The 11,902-nt window shown below is 42.8% G+C and overlaps 1 protein-coding gene across 1 annotated transcript; it reads right to left on the minus strand.

Annotated features, from left to right (window-relative positions):
* Nucleotides 1-715: 715 nt before the first annotated feature.
* LOC103179805 (flotillin-1) lies at nucleotides 716-8,357 on the minus strand. The gene is given in 4 exon segments (XM_042339653.1): nucleotides 716-757; nucleotides 7,164-7,597; nucleotides 7,600-7,667; nucleotides 7,669-8,357. Coding segments are annotated over 4 exon segments (1,221 nt in total). The 5' UTR covers nucleotides 8,346-8,357.
* Nucleotides 8,358-11,902: the final 3,545 nt, after the last annotated feature.

An 11,902-nucleotide genomic window follows, 5' to 3' on the forward strand; every position in this document is an offset into this window, starting at 1 on the left:
GAGAATAAGATTCGAAACTTTTTGTGGTTTTTAACGACACACATTTTACATAATGTGAAAATGGAAATACGTAAGAAATAGATCAAATCTGCTTCTCGCCATCCATCTGCAAATAGCATCGCAGCTCGCAAATAGGAAGGTATATACATTTCTCTTACTATTTTTCACAAGCTTAAATGTATTCAGATGCATTGCTATGCAAAATGCCATCCCGTAACCCAGGATTAAAAGAGAGAATTAATAAAATGAATGCAGAGGGGGTTTTCTTTGCACAGCCAGAGGAAGTGATTACGGGTTGAATTAATCCTGTTTAAAGTCATTCACTTATGGAATTCACTGTCTGCAATGTATTCCAGTCAAAGTGAAGCATTCAAAAGGGGACTTGGATCAATTCAGGAGTCAGTGGGTTGTGGAGGGAGTAAGTTTGAGACAGAACAAAGGTTCTGATGAAAGCCAATTCAAATCCTGAAGCAGCGTCTGTACAATACCTGTGCTGGATGGACTGATGAAGCTTTTCTTCTTTCTACATTCTTAATGTATTAATAATAATAATCTTTGAATTTGATATAGGTCTATCGCATCAGGAGGACGTCTCAAAGGGCTTCAAAGTATTTACTCTGAAGTGTATTGACCGTTTATTTTGTAAGCAAATGGCGGTCAATTTGAACACAGAAACATCCCACAAACAGCAACAAAGTGAATAACCTTTCTTTTTTTATCTGGAGGATTTTCGGTCAGGACACTGAGAGAGATTCCACTATTTATTAATGTTATTCCAAACTCTACCTATTCAATCGTTAACTTTCACTGTAAGCCAAGATCAGACATTCAAACTTTATCATGGAGGTTTAGGCTGCGCTTTCAGCCTCGAAGTCCTGAAACTCTGGAACACTTTTTCTCTATTCCTCCGCCTTGCCCCTTCCTTCCCCATCTTCAGATCTCGCCTGAAGACCTTCCTCTTTGACAGTGCCTACAGTCACCTCCCCCACTGCTCGGCGATGGGGAGGTGATCATAGGCACTGTTGAAGAGGAAGATCTTAAAATCCTGTGTACCTCTATAAGGTCTCCTCTGAGATGTCTTTACAGGAATGTCAGTTGGTGCTAAAAGAAAGGAAATGTAGACGAGGATTTATTCACACAACATTTCTGGACGTGTCTTGAGCCAGAGACTGAGAGACTGAAGGGACCAACTCGCTTCCACCTTCTCTGGGGAACTGAAGGAAAATTGCTCGAGAAACAGCATCTCTGGAGATATTCTGCACCATAACATTCAGTGAAGAGATTAACAAAGGCTTGGAGGACCAGGTAAAGGAAAGACACAGGAGAAAGATAGGGCATGGGGAGAAGAAAGGTAAAGAGATTCTCAACTACAGTAAATCTATGTGTTAAGACAACATTTGATGTTTTGTCATTGGAGTGAGCTCAGGCTCATGTAAGTCAAATTGTCATTAAGCTTTCAGGAGATTGCACCAGACTGAAAAGTCACTTAAAAATAATTACATTGTGCATCGATTTGATGATACATCAAAACAGACGCTTCTTTTGGTTTAAATTAAATTCTCACAGCTCGTTAACAATAAAAGATATCTGCGTCAAAATTTCAATGAAGCAATGTACTGAAAGTTCAATTAGAAACGGTTTGATGCTACAGTAATTTAATACCATCAAAGTGGAGAATTAATTGGAAAATTGGCTAATCTGGATAATTGATTACCTGATTGGATAATCTGAATTCTTATTTATAAGGCAGTTGATAATCAGTTGCTGGGTGATGTATGTCGTACACACATGCATGCACACAATATATTCACCTCTTTTTTGCTTCAGGGCGAATGATCTTATAAAATTTCACATTGAAATTCTCACAATTCTATTGCATATGAGAACAGTTTGGATGTCAGTGTGTAGCACTTTCGCATCTGAGTCAGAAGGTTGTGGGGTTCAAGCATCCAAGAGAGGACTCTGAACTCACAGTCCAGACTCATTCCCTAGCACCGGGGAGTGCACTCCTCGCGTGAAGTAGGCTATATAAATGCCAGCTGTTGTTGAGAGCAACATTATCGGAGGAGCTGTCCGTTGGATGAGATTTTAGGCCAAGGTCCCGTCAGTCTGTTCAGTCAGATGTTAATGATCCCGTGTGGCTATTCGAAAAGAGAAAGGAGTTTCTCCCCCTGTCCTGGCTAACAATTCCTCAAATGAAATTGGTTGTGTGCTTCAAAGCTGTGTATGGGACATTGCTGTGTGCAAATTGGCTGCCGTGTTTGCTTACAGAATGCACGTTACAGTAAATCCTGTCAAGCACTTGGAAACATCCTCTAGATGTGAAGATCACTATATAAAATGCAAGGATTATTATTATTAATAATAATAATGTGGGATGAGATTTCATGCTACATTATTACTGTGAGATGAAACAGCTGTTGATGTTGTTGTTCCTGTTGTAGCTCAGGAGCCTAATTTTGGGTATGAGTATAGTTGGCCTCTGCTGTAATCTTCAATTCACCTTCAAATATAAGGTTAGTCAATCTCCTCCTTCGCCCCACACCCCACACACGCAAACTCATTTCACAACCACAGCTGTTAAAATGCTGTGTAAGAGAATGTGTTGATGTGATCGAGGTGTTTGCTGGGATATTTGGACCAGTGACAATTTTCCATTCCGTAAATAGAAACTGAAAAGTATACAACTTGGAGCTCAAAACAGCGCTGTCAACAAAGCATAAAAGATAGGAATCGTATCAATGTTTAACATAACCTGTTATTTCATAACAACACAAAATAAGGAATTTAATTTAACAATTAATTGAATTTAACAATCTTTCCAAACCATTCACTTCACAACTAAGTTAGCAAAAAATCCACAACAGACGATAAATCACACGTTCCCAAGCACTGTAGCACACAAAGAGATGCCTCTCTGTGTACAGCCTTTTCCTGCAGGTTCTTCAGACATTTTTTTCTCTCCTTGCTGGTTAAATAATACCATTAATACGTGAAGAAGATGCACTTGCTTTCTCTTCAGATTTGTAAACGCAATACATTAAACCAGGAAACTTTGTTAAAGTCCATGAGCAATTCTGCGGGTGTCTTAACTTGTTCCTACCCGAGTCTGTATCCGGGGAAAAACAATGACAACCGTCCAATAACTTTATTGAGGAAGGTTAAATTGTCAAATCTCATTAAACTGTGTTTAAAGTTTGTGAACAATTGTTTCCACAAGAGCTGAGAAATAGCCTCTTAATATTGCTGCCAAGGAAAAATTACATCTGAGATACAACAACAACTTGTGTTTATATAGCGTCCTTCATATGGGGTAGCGTCCCGGAGTGCTTCACTGTGGCGGAGTCTGACCCCAAGTCAGGGGGAGAGGGAGTGGGGAGGTGACTGTAAACACGATCAACAAGGAAGGTCTTTAGGTGGGATTTGAAAGTTGGGAGGGAGGGGGCAAGGCAGAGGGATTGAGGGAGAGAGTTCCAAAGCTTTGGATGTAGTGGATGAAGACACAGCCACCGATGGTATAGAGGAATGGACGAGAGACAAATGGGAGACAGGAGCAAGCTGAGTGGAAGCAGTGGGTGGTAGAGTGGGGGTGGGGGGCTGGTGGATAAGCAGATCACATAGGTAGGGAGGTGCGAGGGTGTGAAGGGATTTGAAAACCAATGAGAGGATCTTGAAATCAATCCGTTCAGTAAAGTGGGAGCCAGTGGAGCCTGGCAAGGGCTGGTGTGATAAGGGTACGGAGTTTTGTGCGGGTGAGCATCTGGGCGGCGGAGTTTTGAATTGATTGAATTCTGTGTGTGGTGGAGCTGGGGAGACCAGCGAGGAGGACATTGGAATAGTCCAGCTGGGAAGGGACGAAGGCGTGGATGAGGTTTTTGGCTGTGTTGGTTGTGAGGTATGGATGGAGACAAGCAGTGCGAGGGAGATAGAGAGAATGCGAAATCCGAAAAATAGTGACAATCTCGGATCTGTTACAAAGCCAAATTTATAAACTAGTTTGTTACAAAAGCTTCATTTTGTCTGGTATTCCTATTAAAGGTTAATCCTAGTCAGGTCTGCTACAATATATTCACCCACATAATACACACAGTCACATTGCCGTATATCCTGCTTTGAGACATCTCAATGATGTGATAAGGTGCTATGTCAAAGGTAAGGATTATTATTAGATATCAGTTCGACACCCACAATCCTTGTAATAATTCCATAATATGTTGAAAATGAAACAAGGCAAAATATTACTTCTGGTGTTGCAGACTTTCACCTGTTCAGGGTGAGGGTCAGTTTAATTGTGGTAGTCAATGTTTTCTACAGGTAGGAATAGGAAATAACATTATGGGATATAGTACATAGGTATTTTGGGACATATGTGCATGTGACCTCGAACTAGATGGTCCTTGGGGTCTGTTTTGCGTCTAGCATTTCTTATGTTTTTATGAATGTTTGGGTTACTGTTAAGCTGCTGTGAAGTGATTGGAGACATCCTCCTGAAGTAAAAGGCACTGTACAAAAATAAATTGATGTTATTGTTATTGGAAGCTGGCATTCAATCACAATCCCACTCTAAACAGTTTTTCTGAAAACTTTCTAAAAATAAATCCAAGTGCAATTCTTCAAAATCACGAGCGATCAGCTACAGAATTCCTCTTCAGCAATAGTGATTATCCATAACTGTCGCTGCAGAGTCTGAGGTGGGGGGAAGAGAGAAAGAGGGGTTAATGCTCCGTATGCACTTTATATAATATAAAAATGCACGATAAATTTTCATCATTTTTACAACACACGTTTGGGAGGGAACAAAGAAAAAGAGTGCACATTGTACTCTTGTGAAAAAAAAGGATGAAAATTATGGATGGCCCCATAATTCTTTTTTGCCTCACATCATTGTTAATGCTTTGTTTTATGTACCAGAACTAATTGATTTGATATGAACCTGCTTCCTCGCAATTCCCATTACTCCTCTTCTCCTCTCGCGTTCCCACTGAGCTCATGCTGCGGTTAATGCGGCAATTTCGTTGAACGACGGGTTCAACGCCTTGACGGTTACGGAATGATTCGGTTGTAATTCTAGCGTTGTATCTGGGACTCGTCCAAGGATAGGAGAGTGTGACAGGCTCTTTAGTAACTCGAATAATCCGGCAGATCACTTTTAAACAGTATTTTTTGACATTGCAGCCGACTAGAATTCTCAGCGATGATTCGATGCAAGTGTCCTAAAAGGTCCCCATCTGTTACTGCCATTGCAATGTAATTTAGAGACTGCACTGCAGTCTCTTGTACACTGCTGAAGTAATTGCAAATAGTCTTTCAAGAGAGCACAATGCACGTAATTGTACAAAGTTGCAGCAACAATTTGTATTTACATAGCGCCATTCAGACAGGGAAACATGCTTTAAACACACAGAGCGCTTTAAGCACACTGTAGAGAGGGTTTACAGCACAGTGCACATTAACCTGCAGAGTTACAGCAATTGCAAAGTTTTTACAGCAGAGCGAGTGCAAACCCGCGCTAATTATTGTGTTTTACTGCCTGACTTCTCCAGCTGAATAAATACATGCTGATAATATAGGTAGGCATTGCGATTTTTCTATCCAGTAATTGCTTCTTTGCATCAGAGAGCTATGCCAGGTCGTTTATAACAACAATTCATTGAAATTTAGTACACATTTCTTTTCAAGCTCTCGAAATCCTCACTTAAGTCCCTGGTTCCATCAATTGGTTCACTTCTCCGATATCCCATGTTCCAATTATAACAACAAGAATAATCCTTGCTCTTGATACAGTGCCACAAAACCTCTGAAAACGCATCACAAGTAATGACTATCAAAGTGTAGCGACTTTTGTGTTTGTAGGCAAATGCAGCAGCCAATTTTGCATACAGCAAGGGCCCACAAACAGCAATGAAGTGAGCGATCAAACATTATCTGGGACACTGCCCTGTGTGAGGGGTGCTATACAAATGCAAGTTGGAGGGTTGTTGGCCAGGAACCAGGATAATCTCCCTTCTCTTTTCAAATAGGGTTCTGGAAACTTTAACACCTGAACAGCAATTACCAGACCACATTCTGCCAGTATTTGTCCCTCGATTCAGTCCGACACATGAGCTTTATTTTAAGATGCAAATCTCACTGCAGTTACTCTCCCATATTCTAATTGAACCTCACACGCTGTTTGCTCAATGGCCTGGGGAACTTTGAACAGAACATGAACCGCTCACCCAACTGTGGGGAAATGCCATTACGAACCCAAGCTCTGCTACTCCACAACACTGCAGCATAGAGTTGGTTCTGTCATGGGATCTAGCTCAAGCGCTCTGGGACGCTACACTTTGTGTGGGATGCTATATAAATGCAAGTTGTTGTTGCTCAAATTGCACCTGACATACATAACAAAATAAATCTCACAATTAGATGCAGGTCAGAGACCAGGTCCTCTGCCCATTTTATCTATTCAGCTTTTAATTTAGCAGATGAGCCACAAACAAAAGAAACAAAGCAATATAAATAAAATAATAATAATAATCCTTGCATTTGATATAGCGCTTTTCACGTCTTCTCAATGTCTCAAAGCGCTTCACAGAATATACTGTAAAGTGAATTGACTGTATATTTGTGGGCGAAACGTGGCAGCCAATTTGCGCACAGCAATGTCCCACAAACAGTCGTGGAATGAAAATGACCAATTTATTATTGTTTTTGTTTTGGAGGGATTATTATTAGGCTTTGTGTGGAGAAAGGAAACTTGCCCAAGGTTTCGCCCTCTGCCTGAAATTGAACCCAGGTCTCTCACTTGCAAAGCGAGTGCTCTAACTACTGAGCTACAGAACTCCACACATATATATATATATCCATATATAACTTGGAGCAACTCAACTAAATGATAAGTTCAAACCTAAAAGATAAATGGAGAGAGTGAGAGAGAGATGGAGAGAGAGAGAGCGAGGGAGTCTCCTCAGTAATCTCGGGCCTGTGATGATGAGCCACATGCAGACTGGGCGGTGACACGTTTGTCTGATAAACACAAGGAAAAAAATGGGTTTTGAGCCCCAAGTCCCCTGGTTTCCCCGCAGAAAACTCAACGCATCCGTCCGGAGGCTCCAGAGATTCCCAGGAGCGGCTGAGGGCATCCTGCCCGGCTTGTGGGAATGCGGGATAATGTTGACCCCGGTCAGCTTCTCCACGGTGTCCGGCAGCCGGTTCATGATCTCCAGGACCTCGCTGATCAATTTGGCCGCACCCACCTCCCCCCCACTGCTGATCGTGGTCACCTTCTTCACCTGGGTGAAGGGCTTACTGATCTCCACCACCACCAACGGCAGCTTCTCGAGCAGCATGTCCACCAGTGCAGCATCCTTGTACTCCCAGAAGGCTTCGGTTTTCTTGGTCATCTACTCGGCCTCCCCCAGGGCCTTGGCCTTGATGGCAAAGGCTTCATCTTCACCCTTCACCTTAATAGTCTCTGCCTCAGCCTCAGCCTCCATGATCAACTTCAGCCTCTCAGCCTCAGCGAGCTTCTCTAGAAGGTAGCGTTCGGCTTCAGCTGGTTTTTTGACCCAAGCCTCGAGCTCCTTCTCCCTGCGAATGATCTTCTGCTCTGGAGCTGGATCTTCTGAGTCCTCTCCACCACCTGCACCTGCATCTTCTCCTCCTCAATACGCTGCTTAGTCCAGGTTGGCCTCAGCTTTCGTGGTGTTGACCTCCATGTCGTACACGGCTTTCTTCAGCTCATAATCCCTCTGAGCCTTGGCCACCTTGATCTTGTTCACATACTGCACTGATGCCTTCTGCTGAGTGGCCTTGGCTTCCTTGATGCCAGTGTCTCACTTGGCCTCGGCCTCTCCAATCCGAGCGTCTTCCTGGACCTGGGCTGTGCGAGCTTTTCCCAGAGAGTGGCGGTATCCCTGGTCATCGTGAATTTCCTTCAGAGTGTAGCTGACGACCCCAAATCCCATGTTCACCAGATCCGATGAGGCCACTTTAAACACCTGCTCCGAGAACTTCTTCCTGTCCTCATAGATTTCTTCCACGGTCATGTGAGCCATGATGGCTCTCTGATGACCCTCCAGTGTCTCCAGGGTGATTTGTGCAATTTCCCTCTCTGTCTTCCCCAGAAACATTTGACAGGCGGCCGCCAACATCTCCTTATTCTGGCCCTGATTCTTCACCTGTGCGATCCCTGTGACTGAAATGGGGACCCCATGTCGTGTATAGATCTTCTCGCTCTTCACGTTGAGGGTGAGGGTAGAGAGAGAGATCCTCTCAATCTGCTGGATACAGGGCAACACAAAGACCTGGCCTCCAGCTATCATCACCGGGGAAGAGCAACAGAAACCCGATACTACCATAGCCTCATTAGGGCCACACATGTAGTCACAATGGTCCTCACCCTCTTCTCTCCTGCTCTTTGTTTCAGATCTCTCCAATTCCACACTCACTCTCTTCTCTCTTTTTCTCTGACTTACACACTCACTCACTCTCTTCTCTCTTTTTCTCTGACTTACACACTCACTCTCTCTCTCTCTCTCTCTTTTTCACACTCACTTTCTCTCTCTTTCTGTGTTTTGCAACAGACACACCCCAAAAAAACATACAGCAGGAAATGGCAACTGCAGCCAACACAGAAGTCAAAAGAGATCGCAAACTTAGTTCAAATTCTTCCTCCAGAAACCTACCTTCTGTTTCAGCAAAGGTTTGAGAGGACATTTTGATCTTTTGGTCACCAGAGGGCGCTCAATAACTATTGAACTGCAAATAATATGCCGCATGAACTGAAAACATCAAGCTATAGTTATATATCAGTGAGTTTGGTTCAATCTGAATCACTTTGCATCATCATCATCCCAGCTTGAAACAGTTTAACGTCTGATTTCCCCCTTGATTGCTAAGACAGAGCCAAAACGTCCATGTTTCCTACGCCTCTTCCCTTCTCCCTGTACTTTCAAATCCTGCCTCAAGATTCTCTTCGACTGTGTACCTTCGGGTCAAAATGTCAAATAATTATAGAACATAGCGAACGCATTTGATACAGCGCCTTATCGCGAATTCTCAAAGCACTTCATAGGCTTTACTGTAAAGTCTAGCAACTGTGTGTTTTGAAGGTGAATGCAGCAGCTAATTTGTGAATAGCAACGTCACACAGATAGCCATGAAGTGAAGTGAATGATCAATTTTATCTGAGTATGGTTGGCCAGTCAGTTCTTCTGACAGGGATATTTGTGGGTAGTGTTCAAGAGAGCAGGGGGAAACAGTTGAAAGCTCCCTCACTTTTTCAGGGTGAAAAGTGAACCAACAAAGCATGAAGTTCGTAAAGTAAAGCTTCACTTACCCACCAGTCCACCTGTGCTTATTTCTTAAATCGCAAGCCTTTCAATAACCTCAGTGGCTATAACTCTTGAGGACTTGACCACCTTGCAATCCTGAACTTAACACTGGACTCCCGAGTTTCTGAAAGAGCTTTAAATGAATTATGTAGCAGATTGTAGCAGATTGCTCCCTGGCCATCCCACTCAGAAACTACCATAGGAAACAATGTGCATTGATTTATTGCTACAAATAGAAACCTCGGTCTGCTGGATTAGGGATGGAGGTCTGGTTAATGTCCAACATTTCGCTGCCAATGTCTGAAATAGCCCTGTGACACACACAGAAAGTGAAGGCACCAATAGTCACGGGTACAGATTAACCCGGCTTCAATGGTTGTTGAGGTCACTCTGAGAGGTGAGACTGTAGCTTGTGAATCAGGCTGATCATGGCATTTACCTGGTACCTCTGGCAAGTCGGGATACTCACACTGAGTGCGATGTTCTCTCACCTACAGTTGACCTGCATTGTCTGAGCCATGGTCTCCCTGTCGGTCGGCCCACAGTGTCCGGTGAGCAGCAAGTCCGTGTGTGTTCACAGGGCTCTTTATACAGTGTGGACAAAAAGTCGTGATACCATTGCAGTGTCTAATAAGTCTTAAAGAAATTTTTTTTAGATAATAGGGTAGCTGAAAAATAAGACTTTTGGTCACCCTGTTTAACAGCAGTGTGCAACAATGGTAAATCTTTTCCTCACAATTGTAGAATAAGCTGATTTTGAGAGTCACATGTAGCCGCAGGTATTTGCCCAGGAACGATCCAAAGCAAAGGGGAATAAATCTCAAGCCAGTAGCTAGTTCTTGTGTTCCCTCTACTCACAGGTCTGTTCACCAGAATGCAGACTTCGAAGCGATGGCTGAGTTTGAACACCAGCTGAACACTGACTTGTCGCAAACCGATGTAATGTGTACAATACTGGGAACGTGTACAATACTGAGTAGCTAATATTGAATTATTACCCCCGGGAAAGCGATCCGACGATCGACTAACAACCGGGTTCCTACTTACTGCTGAGTAAACAGAGGCGTGTGGAGTAAGGAAACTTACTCCATGCCCTGCCGGGAATTGAAACCAGGTCTTCTCGCTTGCAAGGCAAATGCTCTCAAAAATAAAGATCACTTTGCAGATTGAATCCATAATAATAATAATCCTTGCATTTGATATAGCGCTTTTCACGTCGGGAGGACGTCCCAAAGCGCTTCACAGAATAGACTGTAAAGTGAATTGACTGTATATTTGTGGGCGAACGCGGCAGCCAATTGCGCACAGCAATGTCCCACAAACAGTCGTAGATTGAAAATGACCAATTTATTATTGTTTTTGTTTTTTGGAGGGATTATTATTAGGCGTGTGGAGTAAGGAAACTTGCCCAAGGTTTCGACCTCTGCCTGGAATTGAACTCAGGTCTCTCACTTGCAAAGCGAGTGCTCTAACCACTGAGCTACAGGACTCCACGCTATCCATGCTAAAATTACCCCTTTTTATATCCCCAAACAACTTTAATAGACATCAGTGTTTTACATACAAGTAAAGGACTTTCTAATTGCCCAGAATCAATACTCTATTTAATGTCTTGGCCACGTTTTTGCAAAACGAAGGAATATTTTAGCCGCGTTTATACTGAATGTCTCAAGTTAAATGGAAAGAGAGTTCAAATCGTTACAGCTGGGTTCAAGCTTGTATTACTTAGTAGGCTGCATGTAACAACAACAGCAAATTACATTTGTAAAGCGCCTTTCACATCGGGAGGACGACCCAAGGCGTTGGACAGTCAGAGATTTGGACCCAAGCTGGGGGTTGGTAACAAGCTGGGGTGGAGGGCTGGGAGGGTATGGATAGGAGGGTGGCCGAATGCGCAGTCAAAGAGAAGGGTTTTGAGACGCGCTTTGAAGGAGGCAAAGGGGGTGGGAGTGATTCAAAGGGACTGTGGGATGGAGTTCCAAAAGGGTGGGGGCAGAGAAACTGAAGGCTCAAAAAAAAAGTCTGGCCAACTGATGGAAATCCTTGATGCAGTAGAATAAAATGAGTTCAATGCCGAATGACGCCCAAAATAACACACAAGAAAATTAACTTTTTTTTTTGATGCCCTTTATTTAAACGTGTTGGTAGCTAAATGTTATTAACCGATCCTATACAATAAGAATGTAAAATTTTTGGCAAAAGTAAAAATTTTGAAACAAAAAAAACTAACCACATGTACTATTCCATCACGTGTACTTACAAATATATTTACAAAAGTAACAATCAGAAGCTTCAGGTTCATTAATATGTTGTCACAATGTGGTGCTTAGAATTTCTGTAACAGGAGAACCTCGGAGAATTGTCTCTAAACCTGGAATCGATATAGAGGTGCTAAAGCTATAAGGAAGCCTGTCAAACATTACTTCTTATACCGTGACTGAAGCTGTCTCTTTTGCTGTGCTTTTTACCCTCAGTGATTTGTTTTATGGGTAGTGGGGGATGGAATCTATTGTAGAGTTAATTCCAGACAGAAACTACAACAGACACAGAGAAACTCCAAACAATAAATACATACACTGTAA

This window comes from Callorhinchus milii, unplaced genomic scaffold (genome assembly GCF_018977255.1).
Source record: "Callorhinchus milii isolate IMCB2004 unplaced genomic scaffold, IMCB_Cmil_1.0 Scaffold12, whole genome shotgun sequence".
Classification (NCBI taxonomy): domain Eukaryota; kingdom Metazoa; phylum Chordata; class Chondrichthyes; order Chimaeriformes; family Callorhinchidae; genus Callorhinchus; species Callorhinchus milii.